Genomic DNA, 23,770 nt, shown 5'->3' on the forward strand with positions numbered 1-23,770 from the left:
CAATCAATCAATAGTAAAACTTTCATTTTAGCAAATCATAAATTCTTAAAATGTGGTGGAGTAAAAGGACAAGTTCAGCATGCTGTAAGTACTAAGTTTCAAAAGGAGTGCCTAACTGTTCATATCCCAAGAGTATCTGTAAGAGAAAATTCAATCAAAAGCTTAATCCAAATGAGGGCATGTGGTACACACCATAATCCTAGCACTGAGGCATGAACATTGGGATTTTCAGGCCAGTCTGAGCTAACAGTAAAATCATTTCAGAAAACAAATGTAGGGGTAGGGGGCGTGGCTCAAGTGGTAGAGCACCACTTAGCAAGTACAAGGTCCTGAATTCAATCAAACCCCAGTTCCACCAAAAAAAATTAAAATAAAACGGAACCAAGCCAAAATTTTTGGCTGATATAGTCTATCAGCCAAAAAGTTACAACCTATAGCAGTCACTTAAAACAAAATGCTATTTTTTTTTCATTTTCTACATGTCACTGTAAAACAGTAAGCCACTTATCAGGATGTATTTCAATTCAAAATTAAAATCTTATAATCCAAGTTCTGATCTTATAACTCCTTATCTAATCAAGAAGTTTTTATTCTAATTTGGTCTAGAGCTCCTACAATAAATATCTACAGTATGCAATAATTTGAACATGTTGGGAGAGAATTTTAAAACTCATGGTTTTTGTGTTTGTTTTTTGTTTCTTGAGACAGGTTCTAGCTATATAAACTTCCTGCCTCAGCCTCGCTAGTGCTCAGAATTCACGCTAGAGTTAATGATAGTTATATGATAGCTAACATTACAATTTCAAGAGAGAATCACTTTACTAGAACCTGGCTATACTTCTGCTTTATGTCCTAGTTGTGGCAAAACAGGACAAATAATAGTAATAAGAATAAAGAAGACACCTATTCAGCCTGGATTAAATGAGATGGTATGTATAGGGTACATACTTAGAAACCTTTAAGTACTTTCAAACATAAGTTACTACCATTACTATAAGCTGAATGGACCGTGACATCTGGATCTCAGCCTTTGGCACAGCTTGGGATGACTGCCATAAGTCGAGCACCCAGATCTTAAAGAAATGTTTTGTGTTTATTTTGTTCAAAGTACTCTGCTGGCAGTGGGAATACTGTGGTGAACATGATGAACATAGCACCTCATGCAGCTAGTGTTAGAGAGGATGTTAGTGTCTATCATGCCAACATGAACTTACAAAGGTCACCTTACCATTCCTAAATTATCAACCTGGCTGGTGGAGTAGTTTCAAGCAGTAAGAGCGCCTGCCTAGCAAACGTGATGCCCTGAGTTCAACCCCCAGTGTTGCTCCCCATCCCCCCAAAAAATGAAATTAAGACTAAATTATCAACTTGTCATTAAAGCAAATCAATCAATCTTTTAAAATGAGCACCATGAAACATTCTTGATGAGGCACTAGGTAGTATACATTTTCTCCATCCTATTTCATTATTTGGGGGAAGTTTCCTTTTACTGTTTTTAAATGATTTCTCAATTTAAAATTAGCAAAAATGAAAAATTTACTGTTTCATATTAAAGGGAAATATTACTGGTTCAAAATGCTCACAGGTCCTTTATTTGACTGACATTACACTTGTGTGTTTTAGACCCTAATCAGCAAACATCTGTCAAATTTTATAACTAAACCACTCTCAAATCAGGGAAAATGCATACCTCTACCACTTAGAGCTATGACATCTCTGACTTAAGCTTCTTGCTCTATATAATGAGTAATAACACTTAATGCTTCCTAAGTGCTTAACACAGTGTGTGGCACATACTCAGTGTTCATCAGTAGTTGGCAATTCCTAAAGATGTGTGGCACTTAGCCAAGCTTCTTCTAGATAACGACAGACTTTTTACTATACTACATCAATAACAAAATACGCTATTCTAGTCATAAAACTTTTACATTAATCTATAAAATTAATGTTATTTCAGTTTTAAGTAATCTTATTCCATAATTATAGCTTTTAACAAGTTAAATTTCAGTGATTTTTAACAAAAACATTTAACATTAAAAATTCTTGAGAAATTAAATTTCAAGTCATTTATTTTATGAAATAATAATACCCATGGAAATCCCCCCTAAATTAATGTTCTCCTAACAGTAAAGGAAACACAAAAATATTTTTTTTCTGCCACCAAAGTACACAAAAAACACTATCCTCTAAAAGTAGTCATCCCAAAAGGAACATTTTATTTCCCAGTGCCTAATGGGAAATAAAATGAGTAGGAAAATCTTTTCAGGGATGCAAACCAGTATTTTAACTCCATTAATTTGAAAATGTGTGTTTCAAATATGCATTCAAATGTAACTTTTGAAATTCAGGAATTTTAACACTATGATTGGAAACTATAGGAATCTGAAGATTACTCTCCAGCAAAGCAAATTAAGGCTTAGTTTTTCTCAATATGGTACTCATGGCATTATTATGTCTCTTGCTAAATAAAACTTAAATGAACCGAACTGTTTCTGAGTAAATTTGCTTAAATTTACTTTCTGTGACAAGGGCTAAGGCTAACTGCTAAACACTTTTGATCTCAAAGGAAACATAAAAATATCTAATTGTCCTATATATTTAAATTTTTAATGAACTTCTTTCTCACTGTAATTTAATCCCTCCCCTCCCCCCCCACCCAAATCTAAAATGGTGTTTCTCAACCACTGGTCATTCTAGACACCTGGGCACATGTAACAATGTCTGGATGCATTTGTTGATTGTGCCAGTAAGGTGCTACTAGCACTTAATGGGTAGGGCTAAGGATTCTGGTAAGCATTCTACAATATACAAGGCAGCACTGTACACAGTTATCCCACCTAAAATGTCAATAATGCCAAGATTGAGAATCCTGTCCTAGAACTACTTTAATGCTACTAAGGAAACAATCCTTCTACAGTTTCCACTCAATTCTGGTAAAAGAGCCTGGGAAACAGGTCCATGACAGGCACCAAAGCCATCTATTAAAAGTGGAATAAATTCCCTGGCTGTGTGATCTTGTACAACTTTTTTACCTCTCAAAGTAGCAGTTTTATCAGCTACAAAATAGGGGCATTAATAGCTCTTTATATTAATACTGTTAAATGAGATAATAAGTATAAAACACTTAACAGAACCTAGCAAACAACAAATAATTACAGTTACTATTTTTCACATCTTATCTTTACAAATATGCTCCCTTCACAGTTGAAATGGTTACTCTTATGTTTGCTTACTAAAGTTAGTATATGAACCACTAGGCTGGACACAGTAGCTCATATCTATAATTCCAGCTACTTGAGAGGTGGAAATCAAGAAGATAGAGTTTTGAGGCTAGCCCAAGCAAAAGGTTTCTGAGGCCCCATTTCAACAAACAAGCCAGGCATGATCGCCTCAGGCAAAACCACAAGACCTTATCTGAAAATTAACTAAAGCAAAAATTAAAAAAAGGTTGGAGATGTGGCTTAAGTGGTACAGTGCCTGCCTAGCAAGTGTGAGGCCCTAGCTGAAACCCCACTACCACCAAAACTTAAGAATTCTGTATTTACAAATTATACAGTATGAAAGTATAATGGACATTCTTTCCTTAATTGTATTTATTTTTACACACCATTTCCCATCTACTCTTCACAACAAAACTAGTATAATCCACAATTAGTTTATCTTAGCTAAAATCTTATTTTTAAAAACCAGAAGTTAAATTTACAATCAGTGTTTACTGAAAGCCATCTCATATCCAAGATAGAATTTAACAGATAAATCCTGACACTTCAGACTGCCTAAAAGTGTCATGCTTTTTAAATTGAAAATATTCCTAAAACAAATGGCAGGTTACACAACAGTATCCTAGTGATGTGAACAGCAACACATATAAACTTACTTACAGTATATTATTTTAAGTCTAAAATAACAGACAAACTTTAAATCATTTCAGCTATCTCCTGAAATGTGACTGTTAAATTCTATAAATATAAGTCAGTTATCACTGACTGAAAAAACATTCCAGAAAGAGTAATTCATAGTATGTGTGAAATTATTTAGAAAGTAAAAACTAAAACTGAAGCTTAGAGAAAGGCAGATAAAAACGCTAACAGTGCAAAACTTTCACATCTTAAACGTGAGTTCTGGTCGGGTTTAAACATGTAAAAACAAAAATAGGGAATGAATTCTAGGTATCTCATAAGTAATGGATGCCCAATAAACTGATTATTCTATATTTAGTTAAGTAACAGATTAGTATCAAACATTTTCATGTGCCAAACTAAGATTAAATTATTTTTCATCAAAAAAATGAAAAATTAAGAAATGTCAAGTTAATTAAAAGTCATAAGTAATTCATTTATTATAATAACTGTTTAAAACTTTTTGGGGTATAAGAAGGGGGTAATGGTGGGACTGTGGAGGAACAGCAATGGACAAACCCTACCTGAACCAACTGGAGAGGAGCCAACACTAAGACTCTGTAAACTTCCATTCCTGAGCAATGTAGGAGATTTCTGAAGACTAGAGCTTGTTATGCTTCCTGCAGCTGATGCTACAGATGACGTTGGTGAAGCAGAAGAAACTGAGAGATGAGAAACATTCTCTTGACTTTTGTTTCCTTTGGGTCTACCAGGCCCATGCTTATTTTGTTTATTTCCTTTTCTTTTCTTTTCCTTTACAGTTTCTTCTTCTATGCCAGAAGTTTGAGCCCGCTTATATCCTGCTGTAGGAAGGCTGGAACTACCCAAATCTGCAGGTGAATTTTCAAAGCTTTTAGGCTGGGAAATAACAGCTGAGGCCGCAGGATGACCAATTAAGGAACTAAAACTATTTACCCCCCCTTCCTGGCTTCCAGACTCTCCTTTATGTACATCTTTGGTTGATGACGACTGTTGGGAGTGAGTATAACTGTCATTACGCAGATCTGAGTCTGTAAAGCTCAAGAAATCCTGGGGAGACTGCACTGAACTTCCAGAAGATGATTTTACACTGCCTGGAGTTCCTGAAAAACTACCTGTAGTGAAAAACAAAAATGGGGTAGGGAAAGAAAAAGAAAAAAAAAAAAAATGGATGCAAAAGTTCCCATGAGCAGTAGATGTGATACAAAGAATAGGGTTAAAAAAAAAAAGTTAACTATAAAACTTAGGATATCAGTATATATCAAAGCTTGATTTGAAAAAGGTTACTACTGAAACTAAGGTTATCTCTGAAATTACCTTTTCAAATATTTGGCATTTTATAAGTAGTATTAAATTGTTACTCTGAAATTGTAAGCTATTATTTATATAATTACTAAGATATAAGATATGTTTTATTTAACCTACCTTTTTATCACAGCATTCCTCAGTTCTCCCCCAAACACCCTGTGTATCTTGAGGAATGACTGAAGAAGAACAAAGTTTCTTTTCCACAGACATGCAAGAACATCTGTCACAAAACGTTAATGTGGCTCTCCACGGAACCTTCTTTTTCAAGTACTGAAGATACGATTACAAATGTTCCCAATACACCATAAGAACCAAAACATGTGTCCTAGGTTTCCTAGGTTTTAAGTTTTAACTTTAAGACAGATCAGTGATCACTACTATTCAGCTGAATCTACCCAAACAAAACATGGATATGGGAAAGTAATGAGCAGGTGTGACCTAATTTATTGTACCTTATTCTTTCCCAGTCCATGTTCCATGTAGCTGCATAAAGAAAACCACAGGCGAGACAGTTTTCATATACCTCTTCCACTACTGCTTATTCCCTCCTCACTCTAGTCAAAGAACATTGGCAGTTCACCATGTTATTATTCGAACCTCAAGATTCTTTCTTGCCTGGTAGAAAACTAGTATGATCTGGGAGAAAACAAAAGTTGGTTCACCGTGCCATTTTGTGAAATCCTCTTCACACTTGCCAAATGAAGTAGCCAAGTGTTTAGACTCAGTTGTGACTAAACAGTATGTTCATAAAACAAACTATATTGTATTTTAGCTAAAATGTTTGGGAAAAGAAGCTCAAAATAAAGTATCTTACTGGAGTAGAAAGGAAATTTGAAACTAAGTGTTAAATTTATTGTGCAGTAAATTCCAGAAATCTCACAAAAATCCACCTAAATATTTGCAAAGATTTTTTTCTCACAAAATTTCCTTTAAATGAAGTCTTGAGGTTTTGATTTTTAAATTTTAACCTCTTCTGAAACAGCTTCTTTAAAGAAACAACAACTCTAAAACAACTCTCACGACTACATCTGTGGTATTAATTTATAAAATTATTTTTATTTATGTGGACATTTTCAGGTTTTGTTTCAATAGAAAAAAATGTACAAATTAAGAAGTCACCTATATTTACATCAATCACTGAAGGATAACTGCAATTTGCTATGTAATTAGCAAATACAAAGACGTTCTTTTAGGAAAAAAAAAACGTTCTTATTATCCATTCTACTATGTCACCACCTCTTTCCTCTTTTGGTTTTACAGCCAGTAATAAAAGTTTACTAAGATACAGTACATGCTTTAAAATATTCACTGTCTATAATACTTTAAATATTGACTGAATTCTACTAACACCACATTCAAAATGTGAATGAAGTTACATTTAAGGTGAACTAACGTTTCATTATTTTCCAAAGTGGTATAAAAATAACAGTGTAGGACTGGTCATGACTCAGGTAGAACAAGCATGAGTGAAGCCCTGAGTTCGATCCCTAGAATGCCCCACCCACCTTCAAAAAAGGGGTAAATTTTAGTAAAATAAAAGAGTAAAACTGACATTTCATTTCTTTTAAATTTGTCTAATTATTTGTTATACAAGGGGCACACAAGCACACACACAAATCTGAGCCTTGAAAATCTTCACGTTCCAAATTATTACTTTCATTAAATATATGAATATACTTTTTAATGAGAGGGCAACAGGCTAAGCAATCTACATATTCCTGCTAGATTTTGAAGGTAAGTTTATTGTTAGCAGATACTTCGACCTGGGTAAAGAAAACTGCTCATTTCTCATTTATCTCTAGGGGAGAAAAGGGTGAAAGGGACCATGTATCATATTAAGTTTGCAAGTATATTTACTTCCAACAATTATAACATTTCTATTTTTCAAAATATTTATGTTCATATTAAAAATAATACAAGCAGTCACACCTGCATTCTAAAATGTAGCTGAGTTGATGTTTTCCGTAAACCAGGGTTGCCTCAGAAAACGTAGCATGCTCAGTTAATTCTGAATTTCAGTTAAACAACAAACAGTAACTGGAACATAGTTATATTAAAATATTACACATTTATCTGAAATTCAAATTTAATTGGGCATACTTGACAGAAGATAGAGAAGGCTGAGTAAAATTCTATTTTAAACTTCAAGTTTTATAATAAATGAATTATTGATCAACAATTAAAATTTACTGAGATCTACCTAGATCACCTAGAAATTGCTCAATTCATGTCTACCTACCAAAAATGTAAACCTTAAGAGTGATATAGATTAAGTAAACTTGATCAAATACATTATAAAAATGTTTTAAATATCACAATAAAACCTCTCTGTACAATTTAGTCATGCTAATAAAAATTAAAGAAATAAAATTAAAATGTAAATCTGTTTGAATGTTCAATTAGGAAAGAGATAAAAACAATTTAACTTTGGAAGCACCAACCACAACATAAAAAGAAAGTAACAAAGTTCCAAATGTATTTTAAAACAAAATACACTATTTTTAAAGTAATCTTACATTAGTTAATTAGATAATAATCTATTATAACTGTTAGATATAAGTAAAAAAATTAACTCTTTTACAAAGCATAACTACTATTGACAATTATCAGGATGAGTATTTTAACTAAAGCATCATAAATTAATACCTTGTGGAAAAGGGCTAGCTGCTGACACAGTTGTTCCTGGATTTCTTCCACCACCAGGCTTCCTTCCCCGTTGACCTGAGCTGTGAGTTGAAGATTTCTTCCCTTTGCCCTCTGACCCTCTAGTCTCTGAAACATCTTTTCCACTAGAAGTGTGTGCAGAGACTTCCTGGAAATTAGCATTTGTAAATCTTGCTGTAGTATCTTCCAAGCGCTTCAAGGATCCAGGTATAGAGTTGTTGCTAGTGCTTGTATAAGTCTAACATTTTGATTCAAAAAAAGGAAGTAAAAGGAAAAAAGAACTGATTACATTTGGTTGAAGAAAACAATAAATGGCAAAGATAAATATAAAAAAGGTTTTAGTTCTAAAATAAAGCCAGATCTATCTAAGAAAATCATGCAAAAGCAAGTATTTCAAAGTCTGATTAACTACACTTTTTTTTTTAATGGTCCTGAGGAATCAAACCCAGGGCCTCGTACACCTTAGGCAAGTATTCTACCACTGAGCTACATCCCCAGCCCTACTATTTTTTTTTTAAGAAAGTATAATTCATACTTGTATGAAGGTCAGATTGTAGCAATTAATAGTAATATGTATTAGTCATATTTACTAAGTAACACATAGCAACATCAAAAGTATTCATGTCAAGCAACAACATCATATTCAACAAGAACATACTATTTCCTAGGAACAAAATTAAGGTAACTTTAGTTTTCAAAACAGGAAGGCAACAAATACAGGGAATTAAGGTGCTGTTACAACCATTCCATTAGAGAGCTATGTCTATTAGATTATAAGGCTCTCTTCTGGTATACAGCAGAAATTTTTAAAGAATTCAGGTAAAGGCTCCTAATGAAAAAGGAAAGATCAAAAGTCTGTGAATCAAAAAATGTTTCTCTCAAGTCGAGGAAAAAGCTATACATTAAAGTTAAGATTTTCACTACTTTTGATTATCAGTCACTACCTTTGATCTAGACATGACTGGAGAACAAAGCAAGATAAAGATTTGTTAAAACAACTAATTTCTAGTTTTCGTAATCACTTAAATACAAAGTGTGCCCAAATAATGGAAAATTAAATGACTATGAGAGTATACCACAGCAGAATACATTAATCAACATGCTTTGAAATGAAAGGGTTGTAAGGTTCACAGGGGCAAGATATCCAGAATTGCTACTAAATCTGCTCAAGTAGCTGAGACACCTAGTACATTTAAATTGAGTAAATGCCTTGAACAAAACATGCACTCAATTTTCATTGAATAAACATTTTTGTAATGTATCTATATGAAATCTCTGTAAAAATGAAAAATTTACACAAATGTAAATTTCCCACAAATAGTAATCACTTAATACTAAGCAGATACATTTGAAAAATGAGAAATTGAGGAAGTGACAACAAAATCAAGCTTCAAAATGTTTACTGGAGCTTGAGTGCTTGAACTCAAGGGCCTATACCTTGAGCCACTCCACCAGCCCATTTTTGTGATGGGTTTTGTTTTTCAAGATGCGGTCTCCCGAACTATCTGCCTAGGCTGGTTTCAAACCACAATCCTCCTGATATCTGCCTCCTGAATAGCTAGGATTACAGGCGTGAGCCACCAGCACCCAGAGAAAACCTAATCTTTACTGCTACTTTTCTGCTACCTGTTGCTACCCCAAACATCCATTGATTCTGTGCCGGTTAACAGATTTTCACCATCAAATAGATTATTACCTCATAAAAACAAAACAGTGACTATTCTAGTAAGGTATACTCCACCAACAAGAACAAAGCCTTCAAAGTTCAGCAGGGAAAAAACTCCATTTAACAAATCAATCACAATAAGCTGATTGGTTTCTAAGGCTTACTTTAGATACATGAATCTTTTCAATTTGGAAATGACTCCACCTTATTTTCCATTTACTTGAGTTGATTCTGAGGTTCTCCATTCCTCTCACATCTCATCCTTCTATGACCTAGTGAAGTTTAAAAATCATCTGAGGCCAGGTACAGTGGCTCATATCCGTAATCCCAGCTACTCAAGTAGCAGAGGACCACGTTAGCCCAGGCATGTTGGTATATGGCTATGATGTGAAGTAAGTGGAAAGGAGAGCTAAGAGGATCATGGTCACAGGATGGATAGGGCAAAAACTTGAGACCTTATTTGAAAAAATAACTAAGCAAAAAAGGTTAGGGGAATGGCTCAAGTGGTAGACTGGCAAACCTCACTACTGCCCAAAAAAAAAAAAAAAAGAGGGCTTTTCAGAAAACACAGTGGTATTTTTCACTCACATACTTTGTTCAAGTATCAAATGATGATGACGTGAAAGCTGGGTAAGGTACTGCCAAGGAAAATATACTGTTCACTTCTATAGAACAACCTAAATTATAGTTGGTAAATTTTTCTAATTATTTCAGGAAATGTCCTTGCTTACAACCTGAAGTGTCTACCAATCTGTCCATAAAACAAATAAAAACATACTATTGAGTAGAAAGGTATTACAAAAAAAAAAAGCAATGAATGAAGCAATCAAAATTCAGTAACAAAAATCACATTAAATAAAAACATAACTGTTTTACTTTAAATTCTTTTCAGATGATACATGCCTATTATCTCAGCACTCTGGAGGCTGAGGCAAGAGGATCATGAGTTTTAAAGGCCAGCCTGGTCTATACAAGTTTCCGGGCCAGCCTAGACTACAAAGTGAGACCCTATCTCAGAATGAACGGATGAACGAATGAATAGATTCCACACCTTCTAAGTTCCCAAAAGTATCAGATTATTTAATATACCAAAAAAAAAAAAAATAGCTGAAAACACTAACAATTCAAAGTATGTTCTAACGCTAAAATACCCCTCCCCCCAAGGTTATATAACTTTTGTTCAGTTAGTTTTAAAATGTTTTAACATTTTTATTAGCATATATTACTTGCACAGGAGGGTTTCAGTGTCACATTTCCATTTATGCCTACAATGTACCTTAGTTAGATTCATCCCTTCCATCATTCTAAAAATACTTATTCAATCATGACTGCTGAGGCAATAGGGTACTAGAGAATTCCATTATAAACATGAAATCAACTCAAAATCAAGTGTGAGGCCCTGAGTTCAAACCCCACTGCTGCCAAAAAGAAAAAAAAAGATGCAACACAAATATACCTACTCAATAACATTAACTAAGAACAAAGAATACTTTCTATTTTAAACAGGATTTTTAAATTACAATTAGAATGAAACATAAGCCTACAGTGGGAAACCAAAGAAACAGCAGCTATGATTTTTTTTTTAAAGGTATGGTTCTTGTCATCTACATTTATGAAAGAAGGCATAAGGAAAGAAATAGACCAAAGCTGTAAACATTAGTAAACATACTATGTTGGATGAAATGGATTTTATTTTTAATTGAGTTAATAAGTAAGAGTTTGTTAAAAATGATATATAATGATATGTAATGGCCATAAAGTAGAATGAAATTTTGTCATGTACAAAATGGAAGTGGAGAACATCATGAAGTTAGCCAAAGGCTGCATGTTTTCTCTCATATGTGGAATACAGACCCAATGCAAATAAAACTTTATCATATATCCATAAGTATACACAGAACATGCTTCCTTTAAAAAGTGGGACTGTTAGAGGAGACTAAGGAAGGAGAAAAAGAAGGGAAGAATGATAGAGTGAGTAATACATCATATCTGTGTAGGAACAGATACAACAAAACACTGAAAACTGCTGAACAACACAGGATAGAAGGAAAAGGGTGAGGAAGTGCAAGGGTGGGGGAGGGGGCTTAGACTGACTTAACCACAAAACATTTACAGGTAAAATACTAAGGCAAAAATCCTACTGAACAATGAACAGACACCCAAATGAAGGACAAGAATGTAAAACAGTTCACGCAGTGGGGAGGGCACTAACTGGAAGGAGAGGGTAAATGAAGAAAGTAAAGAAGGTGAATGGTTGATGTACTTTCTATAAAAGTGTGAATATGGAACATTCGAACCTGTTGAAATCACCTTAAGAAGAGGACTAAAGCAGAAAGGAGAAAATGGAGGATGAATCAATTTGGGGTATTAGATAGAGAGGTAGATAAGTAGACAGGTAGATTGATATAGATATGGAAAAATCACAATGAAACTCCCTGTATAACCATCATAACCATCATAAACAAAAAAATGTCTCTTTTTTAAAAATGAAGAACAGAAAAGTAAAACAATCCTGCTGAGGAGCTGGTACCAGTGGGAAGAGGGAGGGCATAAGGAAATGGTAAAGGATAGCAAATATGGTGAATACGTAGTACTATGTATTCATGTATGAAAATGGAATGAGACCCGTTGAAACTGTTCTAGGAGGGAGGTAGAAGGATGACAGAGAAGAATGAAGGGTATAAATCAAAGATATACTGTAGGCACATTAGTAAATGTCACAATGTACCCCCAGTACAACTATAATATGCTAATAAACAAAGAAAAGGGGTGGGGGAAGATAATGGTCAGTAAGATCTACATAGTGAGTTCCAGGCCAGCCTGGGCTACACAGAGAGACCCTGTCTCAAAACCTCCCCTAAGCAAACAAGAAAGAAAATGGAAACATACAAAATGTCCAGATAAAACTACAAGAACTACAAGAAAAGATGTGGGTAACAAGAACAGAAACAAAACCAAGGGCAACAACTATAAAACAGTAACTAATGTGTTAGCTATTAACCCAAAGATAAAAAAAATCATCTTTTATGGTCAGACATGGTAGTTCATACCTATAATCTCAGGAACATGGAAAAACATAAACAGGAGGATTGTGATCCAGGTTAGCCCCAGGAAAAGGGCAGGAATGAAATCACTTTAAACATCAAAGGTCTAAATACACCAATAAAAAGCAAAGATTGTCAGAGCAGAACAAAAACCAAGAACCAATTTTATGTTAGCTACAAGAAACCTACCTTAAATATAGATACATGTAGTTTGAAGGAAATGGATAGAGAAAGATATACTATGCTAACCCTAATTCTCCCAAAAAGCTATAGTTTACATTAAGTATGAACAGGAAAGACTTCAGAATAAAGAAAATTATCACAGATAAGAATGGACATTGTATAACGTTAAAGAAATTAACACATCAATGTCTATGTGACTAATAAAAGGGCATCGAAGTGTTAGGCCTCCAACAGAACTTCAAGGACAAGGGCTGGTGGAGTAGCTCAAGTGGTAGAGCATCTGCCTAGCAAGTGAGTTCAAACCCCAGTACCGCCCAAAAAATAAAATCCTAGAAAGGAGAGAAAAGATGAATCCTCTATTATAGTTGTAAACTTTAACAACCCTCTATCAGAAACAGATCTAGTTAGCAAAAAAAAAAAAAAAAAAAAAAAAAACAGCTAAGGACATAATTAAACTGAACAACACCATTAACTAACTGGATATGATTGGATTCATAGACTACTTCATTCAACAATAGCAGATTACACATTCTTTCAAGCTCACATGTAACATTCACCAAGACAGCCTACATTCTAGAACAGAAAACACATCTTGTCAAACTTAAAACAATACAATTCACATGCCTTTCTCTCAGACCATAATGGACTTAAACTAGAAACCAACAACAGAAAGATAACTAGAAAAATCCAAAATACACAGACTAAAGACATACTTTTTCAAATAAAAAACAGGTCACACTAAGGGGAGGGCACTAACGGAAGGGGGAGGTAAAAGAATCGAGTAAAAATGAATATGGGTAATGTACTTTCTATACAAGAATGAATATAGAATTTTTAAACCTGTTGAAATCATCCTAAGAAGGGACTATGGTAAAAAGGAGAAAAATAGCAAGGATGAACCAATTTGGGTTATAATACATATATACGTGGAAATATCATAATGAAGTTCCCCGTACAGCTATCTTAAACAAAAATGTCTTCCTTCAAAAATGGAAAACAGCAAAGTGAAACAGGTCCTGTCTGGAGGTTGGTACCAGTAGGAGGGAGGGAGGATATAAGGAAAGGGAGGATATAGGAAGGTGAATACTGTGGAAATATTATATACTCATGTATGAAAATGGAAAAATGAGACCTGCTGAAACTATTCTAAGAAGCGGGAGAGGGAGGATAAAAGAGAATGATGGAGGGGTGAATTCAACTAAGATGTATTGTAAGCACTTTTCTAAATATTATAATGTACCCTCAGTACAATAATATAATAAAATTTTTTAGTAAAATGAAACCAGTGAAATTAAAAATATGAAATCAAGAGAAAATCACAATCAAAAGCCAGTTCTTTAACAAAACCAATACAATAGATAAACCTCTAGCCAAGCTAAGAAAAAAAATTAGTATCAGAATTAAAAGAGGGGCTGACACTATTGCTGCCACACACATTAAAGAGGTAATAAATACTACGAACAACTCCTTGCCCACAAATTTGATAACCTAGATGAAATGCACCAATTCCTTGAAAGACACAATCCACCAAAATACACACAAGAAATATGTAACTATACCTATATCTAGTAAAGAAATTATGCCAGTCACTAATAATCTTCTAAAACACTAGACCCTAAGGAGTTCACTGGTGAATTTAATCAAACATTTCCAAAATAATGCCAATCCTTCACAGTCTCTTCCAGAACATACAATCAGAGGGAATACTTCTTAGGTCATTCTGTTAGGGCCAGCATCACCTTAAAACCTCAAAGCTAGATAAAACATTTATGAAAACTACAGATCAATCTGTCATGAATATACATGAGAAAATGCCCATCAAAATGTTAGCAAATCAAATCCAACAATGTATAAAACTAAGTATGCAATATGACCAAGTGGAACTTATTCCAGATATGAAAAGTAGTTGAACATTTGAAAGTCAATTAATATAATCAACATCTAAAGGAAAATCAAATGCTCTTATCAATTCACACAGAAAAAGGCATTTGAGAAAATTGATACTCATAATAAAAACTCTTAGCAACCTAAGAATAGAGAACTTCCTCAACTTGATAGAGAATGTCTACAGAAATAATGTGGCTAATGTCATACTTAATCATAAGAAACTCAAAGCTTTCCCACTACAATGAGGAAAAAAGTAAGGATATTAACTCTCACATCCTTATATGTTAAGGATGTTAATAACCACATGGATGTTGGTTAGTTACAGCTTTATTCATAACTGCAAAAACTTGGAATCTACCAATTTCAGTAGATGAGTAAGTAAATAAACTGGGATCCAGACAATGGAAGATTATTCAGCAATAAAAAGAAATGGCTTGATAAAAGCATCATAAGATGTAGGGGAGGGCTGGTGGAGAGGATCAAGTGGTAGGAGTGCCTACCTTGCAAGCACAAGGCCTAGCACAAGGCCCTGAGTTCAAATTCCATATTCCACCCCCCGCAAAAAAGATGACAGGAAATTTAAATTCATACTGCTAAATGAAAGAAGCCAACCTCAAAGGGCTACGTGCTATATGATTCTATATGACATTCTGGAAAAGGTAAAACCAGAGATGATAAAAAGATCAGTGGTTGCCAAGTATGAGATGGTAGAGAGGTATGCATAGGTGGAGCAAAGATATTTAAACCAATTAAATTACTCTGCAAGATACTAAAATGGTGGGTACACATCATTATACAACTGTTAAAACCCACAGACAGTATACATTAAGAAAGAACCATAAACTGTGAGTTTTCAGTGAGAATGATGTGTCAACTACATTCATCAATAATAACAAATGTTACCATTCTGATGGGAGTTTTTGATAACAAGGGAGGTTGTATAACAGTGAGCACAAAGAGATATGTGGGAATTTTCTACATTTCCTGCTCAATTTTGCCCTTTAAAAATGAAATTATATTTTTTAAATGCTTATATCAGGAAAAACATGAGAGGGCTCATATAAAATTCATCAACTTCTGCCTTAAGGAACTAGAAAAAGGAAAGCAAAGGAATCCAAAGTAAACAGTAAAAAGCAAAACCAGAACTAATATCAATGAAAATAATACAGAAAGACCAAGGAATTATTAACCTTCTCATAAAGAAAACCCCAAATGAAGATGGCTTTAGAAATGAAGTCTTTTTTTTTTGGGGGGGGGAGGGGAGAGCCAACATTAAGGTTTGAACTCAGGGCCTCACACTTGGTAGACAGATCCTGTACCACATGAGCCACTCCGCCAGCCCTAGAAATGAAGTCTTAATACATTTAGAAATAATGCCAAATCTACAAGAACTCTTTTAGAAAAATAAATGGGAGTGAATTACTAGAAACTCATCCTAACAGGTTAGAATTACTTGGACACCAAAACCAAAGACATTGTAAACAAATATCCCTCATGTACACATACACACAAAATGATAGTCCTTCAAGTAAGATTTACCCTAGAAATCCAAGGTTATTTAACATTAGAATGTCAACCAACATAACACATAATATTAACAGACTAAAATTAAAAAAGAGTTGGGGAAACTCCATGTGATCATTTTAATATATCTTATTTTTAAAATACAGAAAAAATGATTTGGCAAAATACAGTACCTGTGGCTGATTAAAAACTCACAGCAAACTAGGAATAGGTAGAAACTTCGACATTATATCTAATGATAAAAATTTGAGTACGTCCCTCTAAAGTAAAGTACATAGCAAAAATGTCCATTCTCACCCCTCCCACTTAACATTATACTGAGGATTCTAATAAATGAAACATATAGGTCAGAAAGAATGAAGTACAACCGCACTTGCAGATGGCAAAGCTGTCTATAAAGAAAATCCTACTGAATCAATAACCTCCTCAAACTAATGACACTTTGGTAATGTTGCAGGATACAAGATCAGACATACAGAAATCAAGTGGATTTCTAAAAACTAGCAAGTAACATCCAGAAATTGACATTTTAGAAAACACTACTTACACAGTAGCATCAAATATTTGGAGATAAAGCTGATGTAAGATGTATAAGACCTATATACTCATTTCTCAGATTAAAGACTTAAATAAATCCAGAGATATACTATGGCCAAAAGACTGAATATTAAGATACTAATTCTCCCTCAAATGTTCTAAACATTAAAGGCAATTCCAATCAAAATGTTAGCAGTCTTATTTCTACAAAGTGATAATCTTATTCTAAAATTCACAGAAAATGCAAAGAACTGGGCTGGGGATGTAGCTCAGTGGTACAGCACTTGCCTATCATGCTGGAACCCAGCAGTGCAAACACAAACAAACAAGCAAGCAAGCAAAGGCAAAGAAAAAAACTTTGGAGCGTAAAGAACAAAGATGGAGAACGTACTCTACCTGACTTAAAGGGCTATTACAGGGCCGGGGGGTGCAGTTCAGTAGTAGAGCACTTGCCTAGCATGTGCTAGGCCCACGGTTTGATCCTCAGCATCATACACACACAAAAAAGTTTCAAAATAGGGGGTTATTACAAAGCCACAGTAATCAAGACAGTGTAGTACCAATGTAAAGACAGACAAATAAGATTATGGAACAAAATAAAGATGTCATCCAGAATACATAGTCTCACAAAACTTAACAAGAAAAAAGCCAATAAAAAGGATTTGGGGATGGGGGTGGTCCAAGCAATGTATACACATGTAAGTAAATGTAAAAACGATTAAATAAATAAACAAACAAATAAATAAAACAGCGCCACCTTAAGGCATACAGACTTTAAAAAAAAAAGCAGGTGGTAGGGAGGTCTAAGACGACCATCACCACAAAGAAAAAAAAAAAAAAAAAGACAAATATGTACATTGAAAGATATCCAACATAATTAGGCCTTAAAAAGTAGGGTAGGTGACATAGTTCAGTTGTAAACCCTTGTTTAGCATGTGGAAGACTCTGGGTTCAACCCCCAGCACCACAAACCAAAAAAAAACGTAATAAAACCTCAATGAGATACCACTATATACCCACTAGAATGGCTAAAATTAAAAAGATTAATACTATACCAAGTTCATCAATTGTTGGGTGGATGATAAACAAGTCTTGTTACATCCATACAATAGAAGTCAAGAATAAAAATGAATCAACTATTAATACACACAACATGGATGAATCTCAAAATAATTATGCTGAGTGAAACAAACCAACAAAAAATTGTTCATGTTGTACACGTCCATTTTTTTTAGCCTGCTAGAAATTCAAACTAATTTAAAGTGACAGGAAACAACAGTCATTGTCAGAGCAGGAGTGGAATAGGAAGACACAGAGAATTTTTTTTTTCTTTTTTTGCAGTACTAGGGTTTGACCTCAGGGCCTCACATTTGCTAAGAAGGCACTCTGCTACTTGAGCCACTCTGCCAGCCCATCTTTTTAAAGTAAACTTATTTTGAAGGAAACACACACAATAATCTTATGACAATAAAGGTACTCAGAAGTTTAATGTATCAAATACACTGGATTTTTTGTTAACTTTTATTAAGGTATTACTGATATAAAACAAATTGCACATATTTAAAGTAAAAAATAAGACAAATGTTGACATGTACACATTAGTGAAATTATTATCACAATCATGGGCAAAGTTTCTGTGTGTCACTGGTGGAGTGGCTCACGTGGTAGCTTTCGAATTGTTTTGTTGAATAATACAACTCTCTAATCAAAAGGGCTGAGACATGGCTCAAGAAGCAAAGCATCTACCTAGCAAGTACAAGGCCCTGAGTTCAACCACCATATGCCCCCAATCCCAAAAAAAGTTTATGCTATTTTAAACTGCTAAATCTGTGAAAGTTTGTTCTGATACCAAGAGAAGTTTTCACCTTGTCTACAACCTACCACTCCACCCAGTCTTTTCTATCTTTGTTAAGAGAAGCTCCATTATTTCTATTTAGGCTAAAACCTATGGAATTATGTCTTATAATTTCTGTTGATTTATATCTTTCTCTGACTCCTCTAACTTATTTTAAGTAAGTCGTAAGGATTCTGTCTTTAAATGTATTGAAAATCTAATCACAACCTCACTACCTCCACTGTTTTCACTTCCTTCATTGTGTTATTTCAGTAACCTCCTAAAGGACTTTCTATGTCTATTCACAACAAAGCAGCAAGAGGTCCTTTTAAAACACAAGTCAGACCATGTTATATTTCAGTTCGGAACTGTCAGATTAGGTCACTCTTCACTCAAGCTAAAAGACAAAAGTGTTTAAACTGGCTTATATAATCCTTCGTGATTAGTGCCTTACCCTGTCCCTTATTTCCCACTGCTTACTAATTTCCTCACTTGCTTACTCTGTCTCAACCACCTGCCTCCATTCATTTTCACATTACATGCATAATAATTTTAATAATATTTAATGTTTGTTAAGCAATGCTCACTATGAACCACATACCATTCTAATTGCTTTAACTGCATTATCTCCTTCAATTTTACAAATTACTTCCCCCACTTTACATATGATGAAACTGAGTTGCAGGGAGGTAAATTAACCTAAACAGTAAAAAGTCAGACTTCAAAAGTATAGGTAGACCAAATTCACAGTGTCATTGGTGCCTTAAACTTGATATCCTTAATTAGTCTTTGGAGACAAGTATAGAACAAACAGAAGGCAGCACAAAGAACTAAGAAGTGGCAATCCTAAGAGCTTAGTGTATCGCTGGGAAGTTGAGAAAAATTGAGAATTATGATAGTGGAAATGAAAATACTTCTTAGGGGTTAAAATCGACGCATAACTAGTTAATATATAAAATGGGATATTTTAAAACTTACTTTTTCTGTAGTAACAGTCAAGGATGGAACCAATGCAGGTGACGGTTCTGGTTGCTTCTTGTGTTTTTGTTTGTGTTTGTCCTTTTCTTTATATTTCTAAAAAATGAACATAAGTAAAACCCAATTTAAATCATAGACTATATATATGCAATACTGCAATATTCTTTTATGACTCAGAAATTTAAAAATTAATACTTCTGTCTAAAAGTAAAAAAGTCACTCCTCTGATCAGTGTTATTTTATACTTAACAAGTAAAATAAATTATTTTAAAATGACTTATCTTCTCTTATTCTTGATCAATTTGAAATAATACCAATAAACAACTGAAGTCTACAATTATTTACTACATTGATATTTAACAAAATATATACTTTCTCTTATTAAAAAGACCAAACACGTCTTATAAATAACACTTGAAGGTTTACATAGCACTTTATATGTACTATCACATTTGAAAAGTACCAAATTCTCCACCACGAAGCACTGAATTTTTTCTTATTTATTTATGTACTTATTTATTCACTTATTTATTTATTTAGATAGGGTTTCTGTGTAGTCCAGCAAGCCTTCAAACACAAGATCCTCCTGTCACAGCCTCCTGGAATTACACATCCAGCTACCTTGCTTTGAATTCTATGTCCCAGAAAGTTGAAATCAGGATACAGAAACTCAGGCAAAAAATTATTTCTTGGGTTTGCTCATAAAATGGACGGATTATAGGCTGGAGGCGTGGCTCAAGTGGTAGAGCACTTGCCTAGCAAACATAATACCCTAAATTCAAACTCCAGTACCACCAAAAAAGATAAAAAAGAAGACGGTTATCTCTAAGCAATGACAAAAATAGACAAAATTAGGTATGTTGCTATCACGTTAAAGTTAATGAATATAAAACTAATGCATTTTCACATTCAGTGCTAAACGAGCATAAAAAAGGAATTTGATTAAGTAACTGAGTATCAGGATGCCAACCTTTTTTTTTTTTTCTTGGTACTGGGGTTTGAACTCACGGCCTCATGCTTGCTAGGCAGGTGCTCTTACTTACTGCTTGAGCCACTCTACCAGCAGGATGCCAACTTTAATGCCAAAGAAATTTAATGAAAATGTTCTGAATTGTTTTTATCATATAGGTTAAAAAATAGTGCAAAATTTGCTAATATTTTAAAGATTTAGTTGGATTTTTTTCATAGTGTTTAAATTTAATCATTCAGAATATTTAATCTGTTTAAAGTGTCGAAGATTAATTTCCCTCAGAGAGATTAAACACAGGCAAAACAGAACACATAAAAATTAAGGTAGGCATGGTGGAGCACACTTGTCATCCCAGGAGGCTGAGGCAACAGGATTGCGAATGCAAGGCCAGCCTGGGTTACATATCAAGTTCCAAGTCAACTTGATCTATATAGCAAAATCCTATCTCTGAATAACAATAATACTAAGGATACATATTTTATTATAACACTCTGCATAATTTCACTTTTTGCTTTTAATATCTGGTCTAAATATGTACGACATTTTCTAGCCATAATGTTAATACTTTTGCAAAAGAAAATGTAAACTAACACAATAAAACTTTTTATCCCAAACTTTATGAGAAAACTTTTCATCTTCAAGTTATATTCATGATGACAGGTGACTCCTAAGGAATCATGCCTCTATTTTTTGTAATAGGATATTACTATTGCTCTTCCCATTATAAGATATCCTCTTCTCAATCCCTTAAACCTGAATTAGCCTTGTAACTTGTTCTGATCAACAGGATGTGGTATACAAATTCAGAAAACCAAAGCTTTAAGAAGTCTTGCATGGCTTCAACCACTGTTACCTTGGATCTTACTCTTCACTTTCCTGATACAAAGGCCAAATGGAGAATGAGGCCTTCTATGGAAGAAATGAGGTACCCCTGCCTAAAGGCAGCAGCACCTACCCCAAAGCATGTGAATAAGACCAACAATAACCACCTAATCAGTCACCAATTAAATGTATCATCATCAATAAACCCAGCTGATACCACATGGAAGTAAGATGAACTGTCCATGCTGAGCCCTGCCTGTTACAAGCCACCAAAACTTGTGGGGTGGTTTGTCAAGCAACAGTAGGTAATTGAAATGACACTAGAATACACAACTAAGTCTTAGGAGTTAAATAAGATATAAATTAAAAGTAACAATTATAGACTTTTATGTATAAAACAAAGTAATACATTTAATTACATAATATGACTTATAAATATGATATTCAAATGATCATGGGCTTTATAGGGAAGACCAACATTATCTTCCCTACAAAAATAATAAAGGAACCTTTCTATACTTCTTTACTACCTGCATTCTTCCCACAGTGGGCTTTATTTCTCAAAGTACAAGAACTGGGATTAATAGTAAATGATCCTGAGCATAAAAAAGGAAACCCTAATAATCTGAAAAGCACATGAGAGTAAAAACCAAAGTACACACAACATACATGTATGAAAATGTTGTGTATAGCTATATAAAAGCAATACAAAGAAAATCACAGAATAATACAGAACTCTAGTCCTATATAATACATCAACAAATGTACCTTGAAATGAAAATTGCAAATGTTCAGTGCATGGATTATATTTATATTAACAAGCTATAAAATATTAATCAAAGCAGTCAACTTTTTCACTAAAATGATACTGATTTTAATAGATTAATAGAACAAAAGGAAAAATCCAGAAAAAGATAGTTACATATGAATATTTAAAATGTGATAAAGAAGGGGTTCCAAATCAACAAGATTGAAATTATTTAATAATGGTACTAAAACAACTGGTTAATAATTTGGAGAAAATCTCAGACAAAAATAATTAAAATCCAAATAGTTTATTTCAAAGAGCAAAATTTTTTAAAAATCTAAAAGTTTAGAAGAAAGTTTTTCTTTATCTGACTTTGAAGAAGGAAAGACTTTTCTAATGTTAAAAGCAAAGTAAGGGCTGGGGAGAGGGAGGAAGCAAAGTGGAAGGAAGGAGGGAAGAAGAAAGGGAGGAGAGGAAGGTGGGAGGCAGATTTAGCTATACAAATTGAAAACACAAAATTCAAACAAAACTAGGAAAAATTTAGAAACAGAGATCGTAAGATTTGTAAACTCTATACATTTAATAAGGTTTAAGCCTTTCATGAATAAGAAAATACATATGCTAAAGAACAATATAGAAAGGGTATGACTAGGCAAGTAATCATACCCTCTGCCTCATACTTTCATGTCTAAGAGGTGAACAATGGTTTAAATAGTTTATAAAATACAGATTTAAATGCAGCAACATCTAGCTGCAATGGGGGTGGGGAAGAAAACAACTTGAATGTCCAACAGAGGTGTGCTTGAAAAGAAATTTTTATATAACCATGTAATTAATGGCAATTAAAATAAGTATGTTATTAAAGAATATTTAGATATTTGAGAAAACTGTTAACTATGAGTTTTGTTTTAAAATTTTATGCAAGAAGAAAAAAACAGAGGAAAATAAAACTAGAGGGAGTATTTTTATATAAATACAAAGGGTAAAAAGAATCAATGTCACCCCCAACTGTATTAGTATGTAAAATAAACAATTTTAAAATCATTATGTAAGTGACAAACCCATGTTATCTCAAGCCTTAAAACATCCCTGTGAGGAAATTTTTTTCTTTTTACCTAAGATCATAAAAATATGGTTTAAACAAGCACCAGGCAGACTGTTACCTATCCTCTCCAAGAAACTTAATTAAAACATTTTTTAATTTTAAGGAAAAAAAAAATCCCTAGGTAAGGTATCCATGATGAGAAATTCTAAATCAGAAAATCAAGAGTGGGGAAATGCAGGAAGGGACAGAATGAAGGAAGAGAAAAGTTTAAGAAAATGAGATTACCAAATTAAGTTTCAATAAGGAAATAAATATGGCAGCATTTATATCTCTGTAATGGACTGAAGTTTTAGGTTTAGTTCCAAAATAAACTGTTTGCGTGTAGAGAAGTTATACAGGAGTTGTAATCCTAAACTTAGATCAAGACTTCCTAAATTCAGAGTCAGACTAACTAGGGGGAGGGCCAATGTTTCTATTAAAATAAGTTCAAGAAGCAGTAAAAATAATACTTGTAAGTTCTTACATTCAGGCACAATGGAATGAGCTATCTCAGGGGTTTGAAGAGCATGCATCTATCAATAAACCACTGACAGAAATGTTTTGAGCAAACTAAGGATGATGGTACACACCTAAGAATCCCAGCACTTGGAAGTCTGAGGCAGGAGGATTATAAATTTGAGGC

General features: G+C 33.8%; 1 protein-coding gene across 17 annotated transcripts in view; it reads right to left on the reverse strand.

Moving 5' to 3' along the window:
- Window positions 1-23,770, reverse strand: part of Mllt10 (MLLT10 histone lysine methyltransferase DOT1L cofactor) — a 161,783-nt gene that overhangs the window by 50,114 nt on the left and 87,899 nt on the right. For 14 of the 17 annotated variants that reach the window (XM_074056537.1, XM_074056538.1, XM_074056536.1 and 11 more), the window contains 3 exons: window positions 19,504-19,599; window positions 7,833-8,088; window positions 4,424-4,993 (listed from right to left, as the gene is read on the reverse strand). In XM_074056537.1, the coding sequence (XP_073912638.1) occupies window positions 4,424-4,993; window positions 7,833-8,088; window positions 19,504-19,599 (922 nt within the window). The remainder of the gene's footprint in view (window positions 1-4,423; window positions 4,994-7,832; window positions 8,089-19,503; window positions 19,600-23,770) is intronic. The other 3 variants (XM_074056548.1, XM_074056547.1, XM_074056545.1) reach the window with 1 other exon arrangement.

This window comes from Castor canadensis, chromosome 15 (genome assembly GCF_047511655.1).
Source record: "Castor canadensis chromosome 15, mCasCan1.hap1v2, whole genome shotgun sequence".
NCBI classification, from domain to species: domain Eukaryota; kingdom Metazoa; phylum Chordata; class Mammalia; order Rodentia; family Castoridae; genus Castor; species Castor canadensis.